Below are 26,041 nucleotides of genomic sequence, written 5' to 3' on the forward strand. Positions count from 1 at the left end.
GGGGGCGCCGGGGCCGGGGGGCGGCGCTCCGGCCCGGCCCGGCCCCGCCCGATGTCCATGAGCGCCAACACCATGATCTTCATGATTCTGGGGGCGTCGATCGTGATGGTGAGCGGAGGGGCTTCCCGCGCGCCCGCTTCCCGCACCCGCTCCCGCCTCCGCGCCCGCGCGCCGCCTCCCCCTCCCGCGCCTTGTTTACCGGCCCGCGCGGCCTGCGCTCCCCCATCCCCAGCGCGTCGGCCCCCGCCTGGGGGCGCCGGCCCAGCCTCTCGCTCCTCGGCGCTGACCGGTCATGGGCTCTTCCAGGCCATCGCGTGCTTGATGGACATGAACGCGCTGCTGGACCGATTCCACAACTACATCCTCCCGCACCTGCGGGGCGAGGACCGCGTCTGCCACTGCAACTGCGGCCGGTGAGTCTGCGCCCAGAGGGGCACACGCGTGATCACACATGTGGGGTGGAGGTGGGGCCCACTGGAGCTCCAGCGAGCCCCATGCAGGCCGGGCTGCAAGGCCCAGCTGGGCCAGGCCGGGTGGGGGAAGGACCGGCCAGCCTCCGCGGCACAGAGGTGTTCCGGGAGCGGGGAGCATGCCCGAGGCAGTAGGACCCCCTCCCAAATTGCCTTTAGAGAAAGGGCCCGCGGGCGACGGGCAGACCGGGTCCAGGGCCTCCTGGCCCGGGGCGTGGAGGCCAGGAGAGCAGCAGCCCAGCCTGGTGTCCCGGGAGGGGATCCTGCGCACGGCTGTGCCCACAGAGGACACCATCCTCCTCCCTGGGCCCTGAGCTGTGTCCATGAAATTTCCTGGGAGCCAGCTAGGGGGAAGAGCAGAAGGTCAAGGTGGGCAGGGCCTACCTTGAGGGGCATCTGGCCCAACCCCCTCGCTGTCCACGGGAGGAACTGAGGCCGGGGGTGGAGTCTGCTCAAGGTCACGCAGAGAGAGGGGAGAGCCCAGGCCCCTACGCCCACTTTGTGACCCCCCCCCCCCATTCTGTGCACATGTAGTGATGGAGTCTTCCTGGCCATGCATGTTTGTACGTCCATGTACGAAATAAACATCTTCTCATGAGACGCGCATGTGTGTACCGTCTGTGCATATACATGTGCGCACACGCAGCAGCCCCTCAGCCTCACGCACACTGGGGCCCCGAGAGAGCGGACAGAGGCTGAGCAGACAGACCTGCCCAGGGCCATGCGGCCGGCGGGAACTTGTTTTCTTGACCCTGCCCTGTACTCCTGCTTCAGGGACGTGTGCACACGTACTGGGCGAGGGGGGTGTGAGAGACAGGACAGTTTCATGCCTCACTTAGCATGCTACATGCCTGTGTGTGCAGACCGGGTGTCGAAGCAGAACATGGGCAGCAGGGCAGATGGAGATGGGCGTGTAAACGGCCCTCACGTGTGCTGGCCAAGAATCATCCAGAGTGCTGGCTGGGTGGCCACACCCTCGCGGAGATCCCTGTGTTCCTGCCTGGTGCACACGGCCCGGGGCCAAGGAACGGCAGGAGGTCAGCTCCACACTTCCTGGGCCGACCCAGACTGGGGGTGTAAGCGGGGGTCCTGAGACCCTCCCGGAGACTGGAGGTGTGCCCGCCACCGGCCCAGGCTTCAGCTCCCTAAACATTAGTAAGGCCCATTTTCCGTGTGGGGCTGTTGCAGTGTGACCCGCACCTATGTGCCTAGGACCTCACACTGAGGCCCTTCTGGGCAGACAGGGTGTGTTTTCAGAGTGTATTTGCTCCGGGTGTGTGTATGGGTCATATGTAGTGTCCAGAGTACACGTGGATTGTGTAAAACAAGCGCCCACGGAGGGCAAGCCACAGCGAGGCCTGAGTGCACAGCTTACACACAGACAACACGAGAGCCACGCCTGCTGTAGGCGTAGAGTGTTTCCTTGTGTGTATGTGTCCATGTATGTGTGCTTTGTACACATCACTACACACAGGATGTGTAAATTCCGTGCACAAAGTATTCTTGTATATTGACCACATGCATGTGTATGCGCAGTACATGTGTGTAACACAATATACAGGACCCGTGTGCGCCCTGTGGGCACAGTGAATGTCTGCAGGGTACAGTCTGGCATATCAGGCCGCTGTGTACAAAACCACGTACACACGTTGCCACAGTGGACTCTACTTGTGTGTACACCCCGTTTGCAGAGAAGGCACACACACGCTTGTGTGCCTTCTACGTGCCAATTCGGAGAATTTTATACAGAGGACACGTGTGTAAATGCTGTGAAGCGTGCGTGCCAGCAGGCTGTGTCTGTGGGTGCACGCCCGTGCATATGCCACGGTGCCCACAGAGAGGATGGCTGTGTGCAAAGCCCAGTGCATGTGCATCTCCATGTGACACGCACCGTGCTCGTGCCCGGGCGAGCGCGCACATGCACACCTGTGGAGCTCATGGGCCGAGTCCGTGGTATACACGCCATGTCCTGTGCATGTGGCCGGCGTGTATACACAACATGCGTCCGACCTCAGGTAGACACTTGCAACATGCGTGGCCCAGGCAGGACACATGTATGTACACATCATGGAAATACGTGTGCACGTGGGTGACCTGAGCTCCCACCTTCCCCCCCACCCCGGGGCCTGCCTGACTTGGAGGAAGGAGGAGGGCAAGGAGCAGGGGAAGAGCGGCAGATGCCAGGACAGCAGTGGGGGCACAGGTCATGACCTTTGACCCCCTGGAGGTCCCACCGCACCCCCCACCCCCGGGGCGGTTGGGGCCCTGGCCTTGTCCTACTTGCAGGGGCGTTTCTGGCTTCCTTGGTGACTCCACCTTCAAGTTTCCTGCCCTGTCCAGGGGTAGGAGGTCGTGGTCCCGAGGAAGACCCTCCCTGTCGGGGTCCAGAAGGCAGGAGGGCAGGAGATGGCGGCGATGCTCCGTGTTATCAGCTGCTGGGAGGCCTGGCCTGGCCAGGGGACGGGACTGCTGACGGGTGACGAAGGGCGTCCTCTGCCGCTACGCATTCCGGGCGGTCATCAGTGGTTCTCCATCTCTTATTGATGATTGATAAGGGCCATTGGCGAACTGTGACCACATGAGCTACGGCCGCCGTGTGTCAGGCAGTCCTCTCCAGCTAACCCGGGTGTGGTGGCCCCTGCTCAAGGGGCTGTGGTGGCTGAGGCCCCACCTACTCTGGACAAGCTGAGTGGGATGGGCTCCAGGAGTCCCCAGGGGAGCGGGAGGGGGGTGAGATGGGGCCTGCCCGCTGCTGTCTCCACGGGGAGGAAGGCACTGTGTGGCCCCCGCTGGCACAGGGATGTCGGTGATGGACGGGCAGCAGGGGCCTGGGGTCAGGGATGTCCTGGGGGGTTTCCTTTTGTGAGGAGGTCCCTGGGGGGGGGGTGGCTCATGTCCAGTTGCGAGGGGGGGACGGGGACCCATCTCAGCTGGAGACCAGGCAGAGGTGTCGACATGTAACCGAGAGAAGATGGGGAGAAGCGGGTTGGGGAGGGAGGAGCTATTTTTAGGTGCAAGTTTGAGGTGTCTGTAGATCCCACGTGGAGACGCCATGCAAGCAGCTGGAGCTCAGAGCAGACGTGGGGGGCCGCGGGGATGTGCTGGGGGTGGAGAGTGGGAGAAGCCAGCTGAGGGGCTCGGTAGGAGGGGAGCCAGGCAGGAGCACCCCAAGGTGGCTCCTGCACTTCGGGGAAGGAGGGGCCCCAGGGTGACTGGGGGCTCAGGGTGCACGGACCTGACGCGCCTCGGGCACCCAGGGCCAGCAGCTCCTTCTCCCCGGCCCTCCTGAGGAGGTCCCTGGGGGGGGGTGGCTCATGTCCAGTTGCGAGGGGGGGACGGGGACCCATCTCAGCTGGAGACCAGGCAGAGGTGTCGACATGTAACCGAGAGAAGATGGGGAGAAGCGGGTTGGGGAGGGAGGAGCTATTTTTAGGTGCAAGTTTGAGGTGTCTGTAGATCCCACGTGGAGACGCCATGCAAGCAGCTGGAGCTCAGAGCAGACGTGGGGGGCCGCGGGGATGTGCTGGGGGTGGAGAGTGGGAGAAGCCAGCTGAGGGGCTCGGTAGGAGGGGAGCCAGGCAGGAGCACCCCAAGGTGGCTCCTGCACTTCGGGGAAGGAGGGGCCCCAGGGTGACTGGGGGCTCAGGGTGCACGGACCTGACGCGCCTCGGGCACCCAGGGCCAGCAGCTCCTTCTCCCCGGCCCTCCTGTCGGGGGTTGGGGGGGTGTGGAGCCCAGAATCTGTTGCCCTGGGTACTGGTCTCTGGGCAGGGCCACCCGACCCGGGATCGTGGGGCCCAAAGGGCTTCCTGGAGGAAGAGAGGATCCAGGCAGGCCTGAGGCTGGAGGGAGCCTTGTGGGGAGGGTTCAGTGTGGCCTCCGCCTGGATTGTCAAGGGAGGGGAGGCTGAGGGGAACGGCCCAGGCCTCAGTGGGTGCTGGGATGCAGGGGATGGACCGTGGTCCAGGGTCCGTCCCAGGAGCCGGGATCTGTGTGGGGCACGGTTAAGGGGGTGCCCCCGGGCCTCAAGCACAGAGAACTGGGGCAGGGGAGGTTCCTGCAAGGGACAGAGGGGCAAAAGGAAGACCAGAGGCCCAAGGCAGGGCTCATCCCACGCGGCTTTCCTTGGAGGGGAAGCTGAGGAAAGGGTGGAGTGACTGCAGGGTGGGAGGGAGAGGCCAGAGGGGCAGTGCCCCAGGAGCCAGCGGGGGCCTCTGGGCACAGGCCCACGGGCGGGCTGAGACCCCGTCACTGGGCGGGGACACCCCGCCTGGGCCCTCGCCCCGGAACGCCTTCTCCACGTGCGCTGTGCTCCCGTCACCGTGTCAGGGTTGCCTCTGAGCCCCGGGTTGGGCAGAGGAGGGAGGAGGGTGATGCGTGGAGGCCAGCCACTGGACTTCACGCTGACCTATGACCTCGCACACTCCCATCCTGCGGGAAGCCTCCCACCTGGTGACCTGGGTCGCGGGCGAGTGCGCTGGCCCCTCCCGACCTCAGCGCCCCACAAGGTCTGCTTCAAAGACCCCCGCAGGCGAACGGGTGCAGCTTGCTGCGGGGTCCCCGCCCACCCCGCGGGACAGGTGCCAGCCCGCCCTGCCGCCCCCAGGCACCACGTCCACTACGTGATCCCGTACGACGGGGACCAGTCTGTGGTGGACGCCTCCGAGAACTACTTCGTGACAGACAACGTCACCAAGCAGGAGATCGACCTCATGCTGGGGCTGCTGCTCGGCTTCTGCATCAGCTGGTTCCTGGTGTGGATGGACGGCGTCCTGCACTGCGCCGTGCGCGCCTGGAGGGCCGGCCGGCGCTACGGTGAGTGCGCGGCGCGGGGACCCGGGGACAGCCTCGTCCGCGCCGGGGCCACGCCCTCCCCGCGCCGCGCCCACTCCCGGCCCCTCCCACCAGCCCACGCCCTGACCGCGCCCCCCGCCCCGCAGACGGCTCGTGGACCTGGCTGCCCAAGCTGTGCAGCCTGCGGGAGCTGGGCCGGCGGCCGCACAGGCCGTTCGAGGAGGCGGCCGGGAACATGGTGCACGTGAAGCAGAAACTCTACCACAACGGTCACCCGAGCCCGCGGCACCTCTGAGCCGCGCGCAGGACTCGCGGGGCCGCCGGCCACCGCGCCCACGCTCACGGGACTGGACGGCCGGCCCGGGCCAGGGCGCCCGCGGCCGTCGGGCGCGTCCGGCGGAAGGTGCTGTCTCCTCTTCTTTTTATAAAGGGGGTCGGGGTGGGGCCGGGGCGGGGGCGCGGGGACGGCGGCACTGGGGGCGCGGGTGGGACCGCCCGCCCAGCCCCGGGACCACGTCCGCCGCTGGAAACCGGCGGCTTCCTGTGCGCCCGCGTCTGTCTCTCCATCCGTCCGTCTGGTTTCCGGAGCCGGAGCCAGTTCCGCCGGAGGGGAGCACGGCCGGGAGCCGGGTGCGCCCACGTCTGCACACGGGAGCACGTGCATGAGGCGTGTGCGTCCGCGGCCCGCAGTGGGGGCGCGGGGCAGGGGTCCGGGGGAGGCCCGGGCCCAGCAATAAGGCTCCTGAGCCCCGCGGCGGCAGCCCCGGTCGGGCGCCTCACTGTGACTCCCACCCCTGCTGGTCAATAAATTCTCCAGAAAGCTCCAGCCTCTGCCTCTTCTTTTCGCCTCTGACCCAGGGATCCGCACATCAACCACGAAACAGACACTGAGACGCATCTGTCACTTTTTATTAGATTCTGGATAAAAAGACCCCCAATTCCAATCCGGGAGAGCTTCGGCTTCCGTGGGCTGGAAAGTCCCCCTGCTCCGCACATCCTTGGCCATCGCGGGTCAGTGGGCTGGTTCTCGGCACGCGACTTTACGGGTTCCCAGACCTCAAGGGCACTGCCCTCCCGAGGACAGCGGTGGACACGCTGGGCTGCACAGAGGCCAGCTCTGCTCATCATGGGCTCGGTTCTGGCCCTGGGAGGGACTGGGCAAGGTCAGGTCCCCTCCCTTGGTCGGGCCCCCTCTACTGCTGGTCACAGCTGCAGCAGCCAGCATGTGCCTGGGAAGCTGTGCTGCCAGCTTAGCCGCTGCCCTGGGCATGGCGGACAGTGCCTGCTCCCCGTCTGGGCCGGGCTTGGAGGGACACGCCTCCCAGGAGTGTCCTGGGAGGCTGGGGAGTCAGGGGAACCAATGCCACCTCAAGGCTGCACAGCGCAGCTGGTCCTGAGCGGAGGCCTTTAATGCTGCCCTGCCACCCTGGGCCTGACCAGAGGAAGATTACACACACCGGGAGGGGGGCGGCTGTGTGGTGCCACCACGTCCGCTGGGTGCCGGGGCACCTGGGTGCTTCTTCTTGGTGATGCCACCTGGTCAGCGTGCTGCAGGTGTCCAGGCCCGGCTCACTCGGCCTGTGAACTTGGGAGCAGGGGCCGGCTCCCCTCTGCCTTCAGCCACTGCATCTTCTGCCTGTGCTGCTGGATGGCATCCTGGACCCGGGCGTCCATCATGGCCTCGGTGAGGACCCCATCCTCAGAGGCATACGCCATGGCCTGGCAGGGGAAGAGAGCACTGAGGCAAGGCAGCAGAGGGGCTGCCCGCGTGGGGGAAGGGCCTCAGCCTGAGGCTTCTCAGGGTCCACCAGTCACCACTCACCCGTGTAGGCCAGGGCCTGACGCGGGGACAAGGCAGCCTGGACAGCCCCATCCTTGCCGCACTTGCCGCCCACCGTGGAGACGCCCTCCAGAACCCAACTCCTCTGGGGCAGGGGCAGGTGGGGGCAAAGCGTGGGCTGCTCTCCCGGGCCTGCGCTCAGCTGCAGGAGGGGACTGGCTGCGCAGGTGCACGCCGACATGTGGCGGCACACACGTGCTCACAGGCGACCCTGCAGCCCAGAGCAGCCGCCATCCCTGCAACACCCGGGGCCCTGCCCGCGTCCCCGGCTGGCGCCAGGGCTGCCTGCTCGCTGGCTTTCTCAGTGACTTTCGAAGAAGAGAAACCCAGAGGCCCGCTGTCAGGGAGCAGCCCAGCCCCCAACCGCAGACCGGAGGGCCCTGCCCCGGGGACAGCAGGGCTGCGCTCCAGGCCAGGGAGCAGCCTACAGAACCACAGGCCACGCAGACACAGAGGAGAGGCAGAGCCCCCGCAGCCAAACTGCCCTCCACGCAGAGCACCCGGGGCCCCACTGTCTGCAGATGGTTCTCCCAGAACCGCGGGCTGCTGCAGTCCAGGCCGCCCACGGCGCTCCGCACCCGCGCTGCCCAGGCTCCCCGGCTGTGCACGTGGGCAGGGGAACCAAAGTTCGGCTCACCGGGCCCCACTGTGGTCCACAGCACTTCAGCTGCCAAGGCAGGTGACCTGTGGCCAGGCTGAGCGCCTCCTGGGTGACCCAGTGCCCCATCTGCTTCCTGTCACCCAGCCCGTGGCTCTGACACGTGCACTAAGCATCCACCGAGCAGGGAGCCCAAGCCAGTCCAGCTGTTTCTCTCCAGGTCCCTCAGCAGGGAGCAAGCTCCCACCCTCCGAGATGACCCGTCACTTTGCTCCCCCTGGCTGGCCCCGTCCACGGGACACGGCTGTCCTCAGCGCCTGGCTGAAGCTGTGGAGGGAGGGGCCGTCCCTGAGGCCTCCCGTGAGAAGCACGGGTTCTGCAAAGCAGCTGAGGAGGTGGGGTGGCAGCCAGAGGGGGTCCCTGGTGGGGAGGGGCAGGGAGAGGGTGTGCAGCAACTTTACCACGGAGAAGCCAGGTGGGCACCACGGTAACCAGGGGATCCAGGCCAACATCCCTGTGATGTCGTGTGGCTGTCTGGGGCCCCCTGATACAACGTGGCTGGAAGGGGCCCTCACCTCTGGTCTCCTCCAAAAACCCACAACAATCCCAGTCCACTCATGAGAAAGCTATCAGACAGACCCAGCAAGGGACGTCCTGCAGCACTCCTCAAAACTGCCGGGATCGTCAGAAACAAGGGACGTCTGAGAACTGTCACAGCCCCGAGAAGCCTGAGACAGGAGGGCTGAACGTCATGGGCATTTGGGTGGGTTCTGGGAGAGATCACGTCTGAGGTGGAATCGAGGGATGTGGTGAGATGGCCACAGTGTGGAGGGAGCTGTGCTAGCCTTGCGACTTTTCTGTGAACCTGGAATTATTCAAAAACAAAAAAATTCACTGAAGAAAGCTTAAAGGAGAACACCCATCCTTCTCAAACTCTTCTAAACACGGGAGAGAAAGGAACACTTCCTAACTCACTCTGAGGTCAGCATCACCCTGATACTAAAGCCAGACACAACACCACACAGAAGCAGACCCTCTGTGAAAACTGGACCAAAACCCTCCACGAAATACCAACAACCAAACTCGGTAGCGTACTGGAAGGATTATACACCGCACCCAAGTGGGATTTTTTTCCTGGCGTGCAAGGATGGTTCACCTAGGGAAAAATCAACCTAGGTAAGTAATTAACAGAATGAAGGACAAAAACTACTTGGTCGTCTCAATTAATAGAGAAAAACATTTGGCAAAATTCAACACCCTTTCTTGATGAAAACAATAAACGAGGGGGAATTCCCTGGCAGTCCAGGGGTTAGGACTCCACACTTTCACTGCCGAGGGCCCGGGTTTGATCCCTGGTCAGGGAACTAAGATCCCGCAAGCCGTGCAGTGCAGCCAAACAAACAAACAATAAACTAGGAATACAAGGAAATTTCCTCATGCTGATAAAAGCCATATAAGAAAACATCAGCAGGGCTTCCCTGGTGGCGCAAGTGGTTGAGAGTCCGCCTCCCGATGCAGGGGATACGGGCTCATGCCCCGGTCCGGGAAGGTCCCACATACAGTGGAGCGGCTGGGCCCGTGAGCCATGGCCGCTGAGCCTGCGCGTCCGGAGCCTGTGCTCCGCAACGGGAGAGGCCACAACGGTGAGAGGCCCGCGTACCGGGGGGGAAAAAAAAAAAAAAAAAAAGGAAAACATCAGCAAACATCATCTCAATGGTGAAAGACTGAAAGCTTTTCCTCTGAGATCAGGATCAAGGCAAGGATGCCCGTTTTCACCACTTCTAGTCAACAGAGCACTAGAAATTGTAGACAGATCAATCAGGCAAAAAAAAGAAATAAAAGACATCCAGACTAGAAAGGAAGAAGTAAAATTAACTGTCTGCAGGTGATATGATCTTATTATATATAGTAAACCCTAAGTAATAAATTCAGCAAAGTTGCTGGACACAAAATTAACGCACAAAACCATTTGTGTCTCTACACAGTAACGTTGAATAATTGGAAAAGTCATTAAGAAAACAATTCTATTTACAACACCATCAAAAAGAATAAAATACTTAGGAATTACCTTACCTAAGAAAGTGAAAGCCTTGTACACTAAAAACTAGAAAACGTTGCTAGAATTAAGGACGTGAAAACATAGAAAAATATCTGCGTTCATGCATTGGAAGACAATGTAGTTAGGACGTCAGTACTACTCAACGCAATCTACAGATTCAATGCAATCCCTATCAAAATTGTAATGATGTTTTTTGCAGAAATTAAAAAAAAAAAATCCACCCCAAAATTCACATGCAGTCTCAAGGGGCCCCAAGCAGCCAAAACAATCTTCAATAAGAATATGCTGGAAGTCTCACATATCCCGATTTTAAAATCTACTACAAAGCTACAGTGATCAAGACAGTGTAGTACTGGCACTAAGACAGACACAGGCCAGTGGAATAGAACAAAGAGCCCAGAAATAAACCCTCACATATGGTCAAGTGACCTCCAACAAGGATGCTGAGATCACTGAATGGAAACGACAGTCTTTTCAACAAATGGTGCTGGAAACCTGGATATTCACATACAGAAGAACAAAGTTGTACCCTATACACAAAAATCAACTCTAGGGGCTTCCCTGGTGGCGCAGTGGTTGAGAGTCCACCTGCCGATGCAGGGGACACGGGTTCGTGCCCCGGTCTGGGAAGATCCCACGTGCCGCGGAGCGGCCAGGCCCGTGAGCCGTGGCCGCTGAGCCTGCGCGTCCGGAGCCTGCGCTCCGCAACGGGAGAGGCCACAACAGTGAGGAGGCCCGTGTACCGCAATAAACAAAGAAAAAGGTCAAAGAACTCGAACAGAACTTTCTCGAAGGAAGACACACACATGGCCAACAGGCTCATGACAAGATGCTCAGCATCACTGATCATCAGGAAACACAAATCAACAGCACAGCGAGACACCACCTCACACCCGTGGCCGCCATCAAAAAAGAGAAACCAGTGTCGGCGAGGATATGGAGAACCCGGGACGCAGGGGCACCGCTGCTGTGGAAGACAGTAAGGAGGTTCCTCAAAAAGCAGACACAGAATTACCGTGTGACCAGCCATTCCACTTGTGAGAACGTGCCCGACAAAACTGAAAACAGGCTAAACCCATTCACAGCAGCACCATTCACAACAGCCAAGAGGTGGAAACAACCTAAGTGTCCATCCACAGCTGGATGAGCGCGCAAGGGGCATCCGCCGCACTCTGGGGTGTCAGGCAGCCCAACAAGGAAAACGACTGACACCTGCTACAACACAGATGAACCTCGAGGACACTGTGCTCAGTGAATAAGCCAGTTACACAAGGACAAATCCTGTACGAGCCCTCATCAGGTCCCTGGAGGAATCACACTCAGACAGGAAGCAGGAGGCTGGGGGCCAGGGCTGGGGGAGGGAGTGTCTAACAGGGACAGGGCTTCAGCTCAGGAAGAAGAGAACGTTCTGGAGGCCGGATGGACGGTGGTGATGGTCGCACGACAATGTGAATGTGCTCAGTGCCAGAGCTGTGCATTTGAAAATGGTTAAAATAATGAGTTTTATGTTAAAAAAAAAAAACAAAACAGTAGGTCCCCATGATAGGTAGCTGCAGGGTAAGAAGCACGGACTTGCACTGACAAAACCATCGCATGGGTGTGGCAGCTGCAGCGGGGTCCATGCGACACCAGCAGGTGGGCTTCAGGGAGCAGGTGCACGGGTCCCCGGCTGCTCAGCCTGGAGGGAGGAGGGTGGGCAGGAGCCACCACAACAGCCCAGCCCCGTGTACCTGGGGCCACAGGGGAGAAACTCCAAGAGGACAGGGGACACACTGACGCGTCCTGTCCCAGACGGTGGGACCCCCAAGGCATTTTGGCCCTCTCGCAGGGGGTGGCGGTGGGGACTAGCAGACAGGCCCAGGGCCCAGCTGCCCAGGGACTGGACACACAGGGAGAGCACCCACGGGCTCTGGGCCTCCACGCGCAGACGCTCACCCTCCCATGCGCGTGTGGGGTCCACTACCCTCAGCTCCCCACACGCAGGAACACACAGGCCTGGCCCCTGGTTCCCCAACGAGCAGGGAGGGCGGGGCAGGGCGGGGGAGGGGAGGTGCGCCAGGGCGCTCCCCACCGCTGGGACTGAGCGCCACGGGGACTGAGCATTTGTCGCCCCCAAGTTCACGCTGAAGCCCTAACCCCCAGTGTGGCTGCACGTGGAGATGGGGCTTCTAAGGAAGCGATTCAGGTTGGGTGAGGTCCTAAGGGTGGGGCCCTGATCCTACAGGACTGGTGTCCTTGTATGAAGATACCCCCAAGGGCTCTGCACAAGCACACAGCAAGAAGGTGGCTGGCTGGCAGCCAGGAAGCGGACCCGCATCAGAAGCCCCCTCACTGGCATCCTGATTTGGGACCTCCAGCCTCCAGAACCATGAGATGAATGTCTGTTCAAGCGCCTGGCTGCAGCATTTTGTCACGGCCGCCCAGGCTAAGACACCCTGTTTGCCACTTTGTTGGTCGTGGAAACAGCCAACCCCGTGAGGCCTGGTTCCTGAGTGAGGCCAGCCTGGAGCAGAGCACCCTGTGACTCACATGAGGACAGAGTTTGTAATCTGGGGCTGTTTGTTACAGCAGCATAACCTAGTTCATTGACTAATACAGCCCCCCTGTGTATCTGGGCAAGGATGTTCAAATCCAAGCAGAAGTCTGCTTAGCATTCGTGCTAAGTTGACAGTGGCCAGGTTGTCACGTGGCCACAGACATGAGCCACTCAGCACCCTCCACCTGGCAAGGACCACGGGGAAACTTGTTCTGAATGGCTGCACCCAAGGCTCCTGGGGGTCAATGGGCTTCCCTGCCCTGGAACCACTGCTGGGCTGTTTCAGATGAAAGCCTGGGTACTGGGAATGACAAGGGCCACTCTGGCCTGTGTGCCCTGAACCACAATATGAAGATGGAATCACCTCCTGTGGTCCAGCTGTCCTCAGGCCCTCAGGACTCAGCAAACCCATCCAAAAAGCCAGAACACTTGAGGCCTTCACGGCCCCGAAGACAGTCCTGAAGGCAGCAACCTCCCTCTAGGGGCTGGGAAGGAGACGCCTGACTCCTTATCAGGTCAGTCACCTCCTGGCCCCTCATGTCCCTCGCCCTCGGATGAGCCCACCAACAGCTCACGGATGCTCCACCCCTGGCCCAGGCTGTGTCCCCTGGACCCTCCACCCGTCTGCAGTTTGCTGTGTCAACGGTCCTGGGCCCCAGCTTGGGACAAGGCCCAGGTTCCTAAGACACTGAGCTTGAGGACCACAGGACATGCTGCTGATTTGACAGGGCCACGTCTGACCTGGGCCAGAATGACACCGGGAAGGACCATAATGTGCGAAGCCACAGACGGCCCTGGCCCATCCTCCCTGCTGCGGGGGGAGAGGGGGGTGGTGGCGGGAAGGGAGGGCATCGTGTCACATCTGTGCAGAAAATCACTCAGAAACACCCTGGTGGGGGGGAGGTGCAGGTGCCAGCCCAGTCACCTTTCGACAACTCTGAGGGTCCCTGGCTCGTCGGGCTCTGGCCTGCGGGGCGCATCCCCAGCTCACCTGCCACGCCACAGCAAGCTGGGAGATCTCCCGGCCCGACATGCCCTCCGTCAGCTGTGCGATCTCTGAGCACTTCTTCCCGTAGTCAAACTGGGCCAGCTTCAAGCGCCTGGTAAAGAGTTCCCAAGTGATGCCTGGGCGCCCGCAGGACCCAGGCCAGAGAAGAGGCCCGTGAGGGACCCAGGTTCCCACACAGATGGAGAGCAGGAGCCCGTGCTGGGAAACCCCAGGCGGGACATGTCCAACCCCCTCACTTTAATGAGCTACCCCCTGCCCAATGTCCACTGCTGGGGCCGGGGCCGGCCATTCCACCTTCCTACCCTGCTGGGCATATGTCCCTTCCTCGTGGAGCCCAAGACGGGGCCCGGGCGGGGCACACGCTGGGCTCAGGGGCGGCCGTGGGGCCACTCAGGATGTGCGAGAACGGAGGAGCTCCGGGGGTCTGTTCCCAGCTCCACCGCCTGCCTGGGGGCACGGATGCCGCCCAGCACTCAGACAGCAGCCGAACTCCTAATCCCGCCCCTGCATGCGGATCCCAGGCCCAGTGAGGCCCGGCTGAAGGCCCAGGAGAGCCCGCTCAGACTCCTGTGAAGAAGTCCTCAGAACCTCAGGCTGCGTGCAGTGTCCAGGCTGCAGCTGGGCTAGGATGCGCCATCGGGAGCTGGAGGTAGGGCGGGGAGGTGGGGGACTGGGGCCAGCCAGGGGCAAAAGGGAAAAGAGACCCAGATAAGAGAGCTTGGGGGCAGCTGACAGACAGAGGCAGGGGCAGGCAAAGCCCGCCGCAGAACAGAAGACGGCTCGGCAGCGCCAGGCGGGAACCAGGTCAGTGGGGCTGAGATCTGGTCCCCGGAGAGGGTTACAAATAGACCAGCGCTGGCTTATCTGGAACACTCCCGACAACGGAGAGAGAGGGCCTGGACAAGCAGGGAGGGCACCCCCGACCTGGGGGGCCCCGCTGTGTGCTGGGGAGGGGCCCCAGAGGGAGGCCCAGCAAGGCCGGACACGCGCCGTCACAGCCCGTCGCTGCCAGGCCCTGACTGTGGCCTGGATCTGAGCGCTTCAAAGGCAGGACGGGGCAGCAGGGCCTCCAGTGATGGACGGTCACGACCCCACACGTGAAACCCAGGGGCAGGGTGACGGGCGGGGAGCGGCCGTGGCGGCGGGGACACTTACTGCTTTCCTTCTGTGGCTGGTTTAAGAACATACTTGTCAAAATACATTCTCACCAGGCGCTCCCGCTCCTCCCGCCGTGGCAGGTCGAAGCCGACCATCTCGCCGATGCGGTCATTGATGGCCCAGTCAAGCTGCTCGGGCTGGTTGGTGGCCAGGACCAGCATGAACCTGCAGCCGGCACACAGCGAGAGCTCGGGGCTCTGGGCTAGCAGACCCGCCGCGCGGCTTCTGAACACGCAAGACCCCGCCGCGCCAGCGCTGCCCTCCGCCTCCCGTCCCTCCCCGTCTTGCCCCAGCTCGTGCTTCTCCCCGCCTGCTGGCCCAGCCATGGAAGGCCCCCTGTGTGCAGGAGGGACGGGGACCCGGGCACCCGGGGACCCAGGTCTGAGACAGACCCCTGCCCCTCCCACACACCAAGTGCTGGGGTCTTGAAGCCTGGGGTTCAGCTGAGCAGAGGAGGTGCCAACTCAGCAGGAACTCGACACACCCCCGGGGGTCTCAGCGGGGGTAGTGTCTCCACCGGCAGCAGCTGCAGTGGGCAAGGCCAGTGGGTCTGCCGTGGCAGCCACGTGGCGGACCGGCAGGGCTAGATGCCACAAGCGGGCAGGGGGCTGGAGGGGCCTCACCCACGTGGAGGAGCAAGATTAGGGGCTCAGAAGGGCCAGCCCAATCCTAGGGCGACCTGGGGCCCCTGGCTGTGGGGTGAGCCCCTGACAACACATCTCACGGGCAGCCGTAAATGCCCAGGGCCTGAACCAAGGGCAGTGGCCTGTGGACGAGCCTGTGCCCCTCGGCTCTGCCTCAGAGAGCCCAGCACGTTGTCTCCGCGGCGCCACAGACGCCCCACGGAGCCCAACCGGCCATCCCACTGCGTCCGGCCACGTGGGTCAGGCGTGAGCCTGCTCAGTCGGCCGCCCCGCAGCAGCCGCGTGAGCTGAGGCAGCGCCACGGTCCCCGCACACGGGCTCTCCTCACTTGCTGCTGTGCTGGCCCGTCCGGTGCAGGAACGCGTTCAGGGTGGCCCTGAGGTCCTCGCTGATCTTCTCCTGCAGAGAGAAAAGTCCGGCGTCAGGTGCGCACGCCTGAGTTCGAGAAACAGTCACGGGGGCGCTAAGGAAAGGCTCCGCAGAAAGGCGCAGCCCCCGCTCGTCCACGACAGAATGAATCTGAATTCGAAGGCTGAAGCTTGACTCCAAAGACGCTAAACGTCCACTTTTCAAACAAAATGGACGAAGAAAGCGCAGCTGAGGAGCAGGTTCCCGATGACCTTCCCAGGAAGTACAGACGCCGCGGCCCAGGCCGCCCGCCCTGCCTGCTCCCCGGCGGCCGGCCTGGCCCAGGCCAGGTGGTGGCCTCCAGACACTCACGGTCGCTCGCTTCCTGAGAAAGGCATCTGCTTCGTCCACGAAGAGCAGGAGGCTGCAAGGGCAAGGCCATGTGAGGCAGGCGGGGCATGGCCCCACGGGAACCCCAAACCTCGCGCTGCCCCCACCGGGACCCAGACCTTGTCGGCAGACGGGGGCGTGTCAAATGCCAGTGTCACGAGAAAGTAACTAAAAACAGGCTGGTGACCCCTTGTCTTAAACGTTTTAAAGTCTCCGGGACTGGGCTTCCCTGGTGGCAGAGTAGTTAGGAAACTGCCTGCCAATGCAAGGGACACAGGTTCAGGCCCTGGTCTGGGAAGATCCCACATGGTGAAGAGCAGCTAAGCCCGTGTGCAACAACTTCTGAGCCTGTGCTCTAGAGCCCATGAGCCACAACTACTGAGCCCACGTGCCACAACTACTGAAGCCCATGCACCTAGAGCCTGTGCTCTGCAACAAGAGAAGCCACTGTGATGAGAAGCCCCCGCACCACAACAAAAGAGGAGCCCCCGCTCGCCGCAACGAGAGAAAGCCTGCATGCGGCAACCCTAACCCTAACCCAATGCAACCAAACATAAATAAATAAATAAAGTTTAAAGAAAATGGAAAAAAAAAAAAGAATCTGCCTACCAACCAGGTGACATGGGTTCGAGCCCTGGTCTGGGAAGATCCCACGTGCCGAGGAGCAACTAACCCCGTGCGCCACAACTACTGAGCCTGCGCTCTAGAGCCCATGAGCCACAACTACTGAGCCTGCATGCCACAGCTACTGAAACCCATGAACCTAGAGCCTGTGCTCTGCAACAAGAGAAGCCTGGGCTTCCCTGGTGGCGCAGTGGTTGAGAGTCCGCCTGCCGATACAGGGGACACAGGTTCGTGCCCCGGTCCGGGAAGATTCCACATGCCACTGAGCGGCTGCGCCAGTGAGCCATGGCCGCTGAGCCTGCGCGTCCGGAGCCTGTGCTCCGCAACGGGAGAGGCCACAACAGTGAGAGGTCCGCGTACCGCAAAAAAACAAAACAAAACAAAACAAAAACAAGAGAAGCCACTGCAATGAGAAGTCCGCACACCACAACAAAAGAGTAGACCCCGCTCACTGCAACTAGAGAAAGCCCACACGCAGCAACCCTAACCATAACCTTAACCTAATACAACCAATAAATAAACAAATAAAATTTAAAGAAAAAGGAAAAAAAAAAAAATCCGCTTGCCAACGCAGGGGACACGGGTTCGAGCCCTAGTCCGGGAAGATCCCACATGCCGAGGAGCAACTAAGCCCGTGTGCCACAACTACTGAGCCTGCACCCTACAGCCCACGAGCCAAAACTACTGAGCCCATACACCACAACTACTGAGCCTGCATGCCACAACTACTGAAGCCCACGCGCTTAGAGCCCGTGCTCTGCAACAAGAGACGCCACCGCAATGAGAAGACCGCGCACCGCAACGAAGAGTAGCCCCCGCTCGCCGCAACTAGAGAAAGCCCACATGCAGCAATGAAGACCCAACACAGCCAAAAAAATAAATAAAACAAAGTCTCTGGGACCAAGAGGCTCCCGGACCTTGGGGACAGGCTGTGGGGCAAGTCACCAACCCCCCCATCCCAGCAGGAGCCCCAGGGCCACCCAGGGGGCACCCGGCTCACCCTCGCCGGCTGGTGCTGGCCCAGTCGAAGACCTTGTGCATGGCGGTCACGCCGTCCCGCCCCATGGGGGCCACATCCCCACCCGTCATGATGGCGTAGTCCATGCCTGAGTGCAGCGCGAGTCTCTGGGCGGGAAAGGCACTTCAGCGCCTGCTCCGCCTGCCCTCTCCACCCCCCCCGCCGGTCGCTGAGGGCCAGGCCGCGTGTGGGGAGACGCCCTGCCTGGAAGAGCTGGGCAGGGGCCGCCTCCCACGTGTCCCCTGCCCACGGCACCTCTCCCCGGTAGGCGAGACTCCACAACCCCCAGCTACTGTGCCCTCACCTTGGCAAACAGTGTCTTGCCAGTCCCAGGTGGTCCATACATCAGGATATTCCGGTAGACACTCCTGTTCTTCTTGGTGTTCCTCGTGGCAATGGCGATGTCCCGCACGCGAGCCTCCAGGCTGGGCTGCCAGGGGACGTGGAGGTTTGGGGACGCTCTGCTGCTGAGTCCATCCCTCCTGAGCGCCCGGGTCGGCGCGAGAGGCCGCCTCTCCCTGGCTGGGGCTCGGCCAGCAAACCGGACTCCAGGAAGGTCGAGCAGCCCCGCCCGGGCGGGAAGGTCCCAGGGATATAGGCAGCCCCACTTACGCTGAGGACGACGCCCTCCAATGCGTCCTGAGGCTTACTGAGGAGTCGCCTGCTGACCTGCGGGGCGTGGAGGGAATCAGGGTCAACGGCGGCGCCCGCTGACGCACGGCGGCGCAACGGCGCAGCCGCCCCAGAACGCGTGTTACCAGCCTTCCTGGAGAAGGCCGGCAGGGGAGACTGTCGGCGACACTGACCTCCAGCAACGGCCCACAGCACTGCCCGTGGGTGCACAGCACCCACGCCAGGCAGGAAGCCTGGCTCCCCTCGAGGAAGGCAGCCAACACCGGGCTGCTTCCAGCAACTTCTCTTACGGGAAGATGGCTTGCCGGAGCCCTCGAAGTTTCTGTACAACCTCCAGTCCACCCAGGGGGACGGTCATGCCTACAGACCCACAGAGGGACGGAGCGGACCGGTGTGAGGGCCCCCCCAGTGCTCACGCCACAGGGCCAGAGGAATAGCACCAAGAAGAAAAAGCCAAGTGCAAATCACCGAGTGGGAGGACAGGGCGGTATTTCGGTAAAAAGGGGAAAAGGGGCCACGTGTGTGATTCGGCTGTAAGGCCACCCGGACCCAGGAGGCCCGCCGTTACCTGCACGGGGTGCCTCAGCAGCTCCAGCACCGTGATTCGAGAGGTCTCCCGCACCAGGGACGGCTTCCCCAGCCGGGTCTCCACATAGCGCCCTATGGTCGACGTGGCGTTCTTGGCGGAATAGATGCCAGCGGCCAGCAGCGTCAGCCCAGCCACCTGGAACAGGGCAGAGGAGGCAGGTGGCGCCCACCCCGTCCCCAGCAGAAGAGAGGGGATCCCCCACCAGCTCCCTGAGTCTCAGCTGGGCCCCACCAGTACCTTTCCAAAGGGCAGGCACTGGTGCGGAGATGAAACGGACGCCCGGCCCCCCTCCCACACCCTCCTCCCAGCCCCACCAGGGCCAACACTGAGCTGTTCCGAGCGCCCCAAACCTAAAGGCTCCGTCACTTGTGGCTTTCCAGTGGCAGTGGGGGGCGTGGGAGCAGCGACCGTCTCAGCCGTAGGTCTGTGAACGCTCAGAGCGCCAGGCGCCTCGCACGGCCAGCGGAGACCCCGACACGCGACACAGACCGCGAGGAAAACGGCAGCGGTGTTTACCGTGGCTGTCACTTTGTCCCAGTCTGTCACAAAGGCATGGAAGCCTTCACCAAACACGGTGCCCGCCGTCCTGCAGGGGAAGCAGTGGCATGACCGGGAAGGAATCGGGCTGTGCCCGCGCGCCTGGCCCCGGCTCCAAGGTCAGGCCAAAGGTCACCGCAGAAGGACCGGCCAGGGGAGCAGCGGGGTGCCTGCTCAGGGGAAGGGGCAAGGCGATGCCCGCCGGGCACGGCCTCACCTGATGGACTCCAGGATGGTCTGGCGGCGCTCAGCAGCCTTCAGGCGGATCTGCTCGCGGGTGATGTCAGCGTTGTCGCGCTCAGCCTTGGCCCGGGCACGCGCCTCGGCCTCCACCCGCAGCAGCTCGTTCTTGTGCCGAAGCTCCATCTCCCGCTCCACGGTGGCTGCCCAGTGGGAGCGGGGAGCAGCGCTCAGCCCGCGGCCCGCGGCCCCCGACCCAGGGCTGGGGAGGACGAGCAAGTCCAGGGCACCCCCACCCCACTCCCAGGGGTCTCAGCACGCCCGCTGCTTCGTGCTGTTTGGGAAGCAAAGGACCTAAAGCGAGCCCGTGACCCCCGGCCCGAGAGCCCCCAGGCCAGGGCCCTACCTCGCCGCAGGGCCTCCTGCTTCTGCACGGACGCCTCCTGCTTCCGTAAGCTCTCCTCGTTGAGAAGTTGCTGAATAGGAGCCACAGGGGGAAGGGAAGGGCTTCGAAATTAGGAAACGGTCAACAGCACACCACGGGTTAGCGGCTCTGGCCTCAGAGACGTCCCCATCGCCCCGGGGGCTCCGACCCCAGGGGACGGTCACCTTGAGGCCTGCACGCTGCACGGCCCGAGGCAGGAGCCGCGGCCCCCAGCCTAGCTCGGCCTCAGAGCAGCCCTGACCCACAGCTGTCCTCACAGAACAGGGTTTTTGCTGCACTGTTTAATTTAAATACAACGCCCACAACAGGCTCGCCGTCTGAATGCCCCCCACAGACCCGTCAGTCAGGGTCCCACCGGGAGACCCTCCGGGTGGCGCGGACACATCCCCACCCCTCTAACACAGTGGTTACTGCCGGGCAGACCCTGGACTCTGGCCCCCACCCGCCCCGAGGGATGCCCACACCCTCCCGGAGGGATGCCCACACCCTCGGGGAAGACCGGCAGCCGGGCAGAGCTCACCTGCTGCTTCAGCTGGTCCTCGTAGCGCTGCCGGGACAGCTTGTCCTGGTACTGGGCCCTCTAGGGCGGGAAAGGGCGGTGTGAGCACGGCGGGGCACAGAAGCCACGGCCCAGGGTGGGACTGCGCGGGCGCGGGGCCGCCATGAGCCCCCCCACCCCCACCCCCGCCTCCTTACGGCCTGGTGCTGCCGCGTCTCCTCACTCAGGGTCTTCCTCCGCTCCTCGGCCTGCACACGGATCTGCTCGCCCTTCAGCTGCTCCACGGCGGCCTCATACTCCTGCACGCCACACCGGCCACCCTGAGCCCAGGGCCCGGCCAGGCCTCCCGCCCCGATGCCCCTCCCCTGCGTGGGCTCCAAAGGGGCCGGACGGTCTGTGCAGCCCCTGGGCACGGATGCAGCCTGCTCTGCACCCCACAGGCCTGTGGGTGCTCAGCTGTAGCTTCACCTAGGCCCGGGAGGACCCAGACCCACAGGCAGAGAGAAGCCAGGAAAACAGACAGGGCCAGGCCCCAAAGCAGCCAGACGGTCTCCTGGGGTGCCTGTCACTCCCCCAGCCCCCTACACTGTTTCCGCTGGGCTTATGCCACGTGCTCGCTTTCTGATTCGCTTTATAACGGCCCGTGGTGGAGGGTGGAGCCTGTGCCTTTCCTACGCTCGCTCACTACATGCTCCGAGTGACGGCAGGAGTCCCCCCTCGGGGAGACCAGACTCCTCACCCACATCTGCCCTTCCAGATAGTTCTGTGCAAAACTCAGGCCACACACCTGTCTTTGATCCCCGCTTCCCTCAAATCCTAGAGGGAGGTGCTGCACCCACCGCCCACGTTCTGTCTGTCCGGGGGCCCCTCAGCCTCGGGGCTGCAGCCCACCTCTGCCAGCACCACACCCACACTCACCTTGAGCTTGGCCTGATGTTCCAGCTGAAGCGTCTGCTCCTGCATCTGTGCCAGACTCAGCGCCTCCTTGGCGTGTCCTGCAGCGGGGGCAGGTGTGTGGGCGCCAGAATACCGGGCGAGTGTTCCCGAGTGCCAGCGGCTGCTCAGGGACACCACAGCCCACGTCGACCTGAGCGCACACGTGGCCACCCTGGTCGGACCTGCTCAGCCACCCCTCCCTCCAAGGGCCACCTGTGTACGCTTCATCCCCAGCGGAAAGCGTGTGTGCGAGGTCTGCCCCCAGGGGACCGTCACACTCCAAAAGGTTCCATCAGAGAGGCTGTCCCCCCCCCCGCCTGTTGACAGCAGGAGGGTCAACATAGTGGTCGTTTCCCCATTAAACAAAAAGCAAGCCTGTGGCTAAAAAGTCCTTTATTTTTCCAGTGCGAACATTTTTCCTGAGCCTCTGATACCTGTTACTGATTCACAGGCAAGCACAGGCAGGTGAGAACGTAAGGGGCAAACGAGGATTAAACCAGAAAGAAGGGAGTTCCCTGGTGGCGCCATGGCTAAGACTCCATGCTCCCAGTGCAGGGGGCCCAGGTTCGATCCCTGATCAGGGAACTAGATCCCACATGTCACAACTACGAGTTCGCATGCCGCAACTAAGACCTGGTACAGCCAAATAAATAAATGTTAAAAAAAAAACCACACACCAAAACCCAGGAAGAAGTCTATGCACGCAGGCTGACAGCTCTTCACAGGCCACATGTTAGAAACACGTGTGTGTGTGATTGACATCTTTCAGGTGTATCCTCTCCATCGAGGGAATGCACTTGTGGAAATACATGGGTGTCCGGTGCTCTCCTTGCTAAAAAAGTCTGCAAGTCGGGCCTCTCTAATAGATCCGTGACGACACAGTTGTCCCGTGTGCCACGCTTCACTACAAAAACTTTCTAACACATAAAAGCACGGAGAGAAAGTTGGGACCCCATGAGCCCACCTCCCTGATGCTACCACGCTCCCAGGTTGCTGCCCACACGTCCACCCTTCTACCTCCCACCACAATCTGTCTTTTTTGAGGCCTTCAAGGTAAGCTGAAGACCCCAGGACCCCAAGCTGCAGCACCTGCGTCACTGACTACAGTGTAACCCCTGGGGCTCGCCGGCTTCAAGCACGCGTCAGGCATGTGGTGGAAGCTCTAGGGCTGAGGTAGGCTGGGGCCCGTGGTTTGGCTTCAGGGTTTGGGGAGGACCTGCCGCTGGCCTGCTTACTCACGCCGTGACCTTTGGCAGGTAGGCTGGCCGCTCCGAGCACCTTGCCTGCCAATGGAGCAGGGCGCTCCCTCCCCCGACCCGTGGAGGTGGAGAAAGCACGTAAATCGCTCAGCGCAGGCATCCGCGAGCCCCCCTAATCACAAGCTACAACCTCAGTGCTGACGATGATGACCGTCACCTCGAAGTCATCCTGCACCGAGAGATGTGCGGGCCGCCACATGAACTGCACCCACCACAGGCAGGGTGCTCCTTCAGGCACTCTGTACGTGCGTGGAGCACACAGCTCAAGGCCAGATGTGCTGCTCTGGCGTCCAAGGAGGGCCTGGGAAACCTGGGGAACCAGGTGGCATCAGGCTGGGCCCCGAAGGACACAGACAGCGGTCAGGCTGTAAGAAGCAGCTGGGGACGCCTCTGATTTGCATGGAGAGAGCAGTGGGGTGAACAGGAGCGGGTACAGGCCAACCAGGGCAGGCACTCTGGCTGTGAACTGGGAGCACCTCCAGAAGACGGGCCTGCAGAGGGGCTAAGGACAGAAGGGGCTGAGGCACCCTGGGAAGGAGGCTTTGGAGACAGAAGGGGCGCAGCCCAGGGTGAAACCTCTCCCACTGGCCACGAAGGATGGCAAGAACAAAAATGAAGCAGAGGACTTCCCTGGTGGTCCAGTGGTAAAGAATCCGCCTTTCAATGCAGGGGACACAGGTTCGATCCCTGGTCAGGGAACTAAGATCCCACATGCCGTGCAGTGCAGCCAAAAAAAAAAAAAAAAAAAAAAAGTAGAGTCCACACTTGAGACAGTATCACCGGATGTGAAGGCCAGTGGGGTGGACCATGCCTCTAGGTGGTGGTAGCTGGGGACTCTGCAGGAGATGCTGCTTGGTGGGGAAATGGGGGAGCAGAGGCCAAGGCTCTGGGGACCCAGGTGGAGAATGTCCTAGGGCAAGAGCTCTGGAGCAGCCAGTGCAGGAGACCTGGGAGCAACTCACAGACAGGAGCAGACGGGAAGTCGCTGCCACCCTCAGACACACCCAAGGCTATTCACACCGGCCTGTACAATTGTGTGGGTTTCAGAGGCCAAGAGTCAGCCTTCACATTCCAAAAGGAGGCAAACTTTGAAATTGTGGGCACGGTGAATGGGCCAACCTCCCCAACAAACCTAAGAAATTAGGTCTCAAGTCAGAAGTCTGTCGTCATCTGAGGTTTCTTGAAGCGCAACCATTGCCTCTCAAGCCCCTCTGCAAGCCTCTCTTCAATCATCAAGTGATGATAAAAATTATCTTGCAAAGCTAATACATCTAATAGACTTAATACCCACTCTGAGGAGGGGAGTGTTCCAGCTAGGCCTAAGGAAACAGGCTGTTCTGGGCCCAGGCCCAAATATCCACATGTTTGGAATGTCCCTCCCAGGATCTGAGAACCAGAAAGGCTGGAGACCTTTGCCCAGGATGTTCTCGTGGCCTCAGCGGGAAGGCGGGGACTGAGCCACAAAGTGCCAGGCCACCCCCTCCTCAGACAGGAAGATTGTGCTCACCTCTGCTCACAACAAGACTGCTCTAAAAACTCTCCTTTGAGGATAGAGAACCTCTGCTTAAAAGTTTAAGAGCCACTGTATTTTTTCAGCTATTATCTACTCACCACGTGTTATATTCCAGACCCTTAATCTGGATCTTGACACAAACTGTTAAAGCCACAGGGAACAAGAAGGTTGTGAGAAAAACCCATGGGCTTAATGAAGGTACACTCACCGCTGATGTCTTGAGAGCCTGGGTCAGGAAAGTCATCAACTGGCCCAGGGCTGCTTGATCTGTTGCTTTATAGACCTCGCCTACCTGAACACTAGACTTTTCCAATGATAAATGCAAATCTGCTGTATTTCCTTTAAGACCAACGACTCTCAAACACGTCTCCCTTCTTAAGCGGAAAACTGCCGAGCAACCACCACGTACGGATCCCCGACGTGGCCACCCTTGGCCATTCCACGTGGAGACGGCAAGAGGCGGTAACTGGAGATCAGGGTGCAGCCCTGCCAGCTGCTGCCTGTACCCTCTGAGTCCCCTTGGCACCGGTTTCCCCACTTGAAGGACGCGTGGCAACTGGGAAGATGCCAGAGGGTCAGGGGATCCCGAACCTCCCTGCACGCAGGGTGGCTCCGGCGGGCTTACCGCTGGAGACCGGTTTCCCCCCGACGGCCACTCGTCGCTCGATCCCTCAGACCACTAAGGGCCACCGTGCCCCTGAGCCCGCCGCCCGGCCGCCCTGCCCGCGCCCACCCCCCGCACTCACGCGAGTGCTCCAGCTCGCGTGCCGCCTTGGCCGCGCGCTCCAGGCCCGTCGGGTCGAAGTTGCTCCATCTGTCCTTGGGCGCAGGCCGGTCCCCCGTGCCGCGGTCCCCGCCGTCCTCGGCCCCGGGCTGCACGGGCGGCAGGGGAAGCGGCGGCCCCGCGCCTTCGCCCTTGGGGCCCTTGATGCCGAAGAGCCACGACATGGCTCGCGAGCTCCACGCGCCGTCGCCGCCGCCGGAAGCCGGAGCCGTGTGCACGCGCGCGGCGTAGACCACGGTCCACGCGCCGCGAGCCGGCGGCAAAGACTGCGCAGGCGCGGCGGCGGCGGCCCTTCCTCCCGGGCGACGGATGCGCGTGAGGTCCACGTCCCCCGGGCGGCCCTCAGATTGCCTGCGAGGACCGTGACGTCACGGCATCGCTGCAGCGATTGCAGGAGCTGGCTCGGTGGGTGGGGCGGGTAGTCCGTCTGGGGGCGGGGCGAGGTGCCAGGTGACCGAGGCTGGTCAGGGACGAACTTGAGGGTCTGGGCGCGTGCGCGCCCTTGGGTTCGTCATTTCCGCGTGGCAACGACACTGGCCCCGTTGCTATGGGCGCCCACAGAGTTCCGGCCCCCGGGGCCGCAGAGAGGCCAGTGCTGGAGCCGAGGCCCCTTGATCCGCGGCGTCCCGACCGAGGGAGAGGCTACGGGAGGAAGAGTGTGGGAGGCAGCCGATAGGCGGGGGAGGACCCCGCCCGGGGCGGGCGCGGGGTCGGGGGGCCGGGGACCGGGGCCGAGAGCACGCGCCGGCGCCGCGGGCTGAGCGGCCCCCTCGGACAGCGGAGCATGGGCCGGCCGTGTCCAGCGCAGGGCGGGCCGCCCTACGGGCCGGCCGTGTCCGGCGCGGGGCAATCCGGCCCGGTGCTTAATGGCTGTCGGTGCTAGCGCATACAGTTAGTGCTACGGAGATGATGGAAGGGCGGAAGCGCGGCCCCGGCCAATCTCCCGCAACCGTCAGTAGAATGAAGGGCTATCCCGAGCTTCCTCTTCGGCGTCACAGCAAAACTCAGCAGTCCGTGGTTGTAGGTAAAGCGGCTCCCAAGGGAGGAGACAGAGCTCTGCAACCCCAGAAGTATGGGACGGCAGAGCCCCTGAGGCCCCACAGAGGGCGCCCTCGCGGAAGGAGAGCTTCTCAAGGCCCAGGGGTCCTGGCTCTGGTCACTGCCTGGTGAGGTTTCCC

The 26,041-nt window shown here is 62.2% G+C and overlaps 2 protein-coding genes across 6 annotated transcripts; one reads left to right on the forward strand and one right to left on the reverse strand.

The window, feature by feature from the left end:
• The first annotated feature begins 51 nt into the window (after positions 1 to 51).
• Positions 52 to 5,607, forward strand: TMEM240 (transmembrane protein 240). 2 transcript variants are annotated; one of them, XM_024125491.2, is made up of 4 exons: positions 52 to 108; positions 307 to 413; positions 5,077 to 5,285; positions 5,411 to 5,607. In XM_024125491.2, the coding sequence occupies exons 1-4, from the start codon at positions 52 to 54 to the stop codon at positions 5,557 to 5,559; spliced, it is 522 nt and encodes a 173-aa protein (XP_023981259.1). In that variant the 3' UTR covers positions 5,560 to 5,607. The 2 variants fall into 2 exon arrangements, with proteins under 2 accessions (XP_023981259.1, XP_028340811.1); XM_028485010.2 differs by lacking the exons at positions 52 to 108; positions 307 to 413 and having other exon boundaries at positions 4,754 to 5,285.
• Positions 5,608 to 6,158: 551 nt separating this feature from the next.
• On the reverse strand, positions 6,159 to 25,112 carry LOC102984475 (ATPase family AAA domain-containing protein 3). Of its 4 annotated transcripts, none has more exons than XM_007129128.3 (16): positions 24,826 to 25,112; positions 21,290 to 21,366; positions 20,569 to 20,670; positions 20,393 to 20,452; positions 19,834 to 19,903; positions 19,465 to 19,630; positions 19,227 to 19,296; positions 18,690 to 18,845; positions 18,101 to 18,157; positions 17,793 to 17,918; positions 17,471 to 17,595; positions 15,829 to 15,880; positions 15,437 to 15,507; positions 14,462 to 14,629; positions 13,289 to 13,397; positions 6,159 to 6,983 (listed from the first exon to the last, which is right to left on the reverse strand). In XM_007129128.3, the coding sequence occupies exons 1-16, from the start codon at positions 25,025 to 25,027 to the stop codon at positions 6,834 to 6,836; spliced, it is 1,761 nt and encodes a 586-aa protein (XP_007129190.1). In that variant the 5' UTR covers positions 25,028 to 25,112; the 3' UTR covers positions 6,159 to 6,833. The 4 variants fall into 4 exon arrangements, with proteins under 4 accessions (XP_007129190.1, XP_028343796.1, XP_028343794.1 ...); XM_028487993.1 differs by lacking the exon at positions 6,159 to 6,983 and adding an exon at positions 6,990 to 8,567; XM_028487995.2 differs by lacking the exon at positions 13,289 to 13,397 and having other exon boundaries at positions 6,820 to 6,983.
• Between the last annotated feature and the right edge of the window lie 929 nt (positions 25,113 to 26,041).

The sequence above is a fragment of the Physeter macrocephalus genome, chromosome 3, assembly GCF_002837175.3.
Source record: "Physeter macrocephalus isolate SW-GA chromosome 3, ASM283717v5, whole genome shotgun sequence".
Classification (NCBI taxonomy): Eukaryota; Metazoa; Chordata; class Mammalia; order Artiodactyla; family Physeteridae; genus Physeter; species Physeter macrocephalus.

Excerpts from the sequence above, each read along its gene's own strand:
- TMEM240 (XM_028485010.2), top strand. The coding sequence starts at position 4,844 with ATGCGTGGAGGCCAGCCACTGGACTTCACGCTGACCTATGACCTCGCA. Across the intron at positions 5,286-5,410 it reads GAGGGCCGGCCGGCGCTACG|ACGGCTCGTGGACCTGGCTG; the intron begins GTGAGTGCGCGG and ends CCCGCCCCGCAG.
- LOC102984475 (XM_028487993.1), bottom strand. The coding sequence starts at position 25,027 with ATGTCGTGGCTCTTCGGCATCAAGGGCCCCAAGGGCGAAGGCGCGGGG. Across the intron at positions 17,919-18,100 it reads TGGAGGGCGTCGTCCTCAGC|CCCAGCCTGGAGGCTCGCGT; the intron begins GTAAGTGGGGCT and ends GTCCCCTGGCAG. Across the intron at positions 8,568-13,288 it reads AGCTTGCTGTGGCGTGGCAG|GTTCACAGAAAAGTCGCAAG; the intron begins GTGAGCTGGGGA and ends GAATAATTCCAG.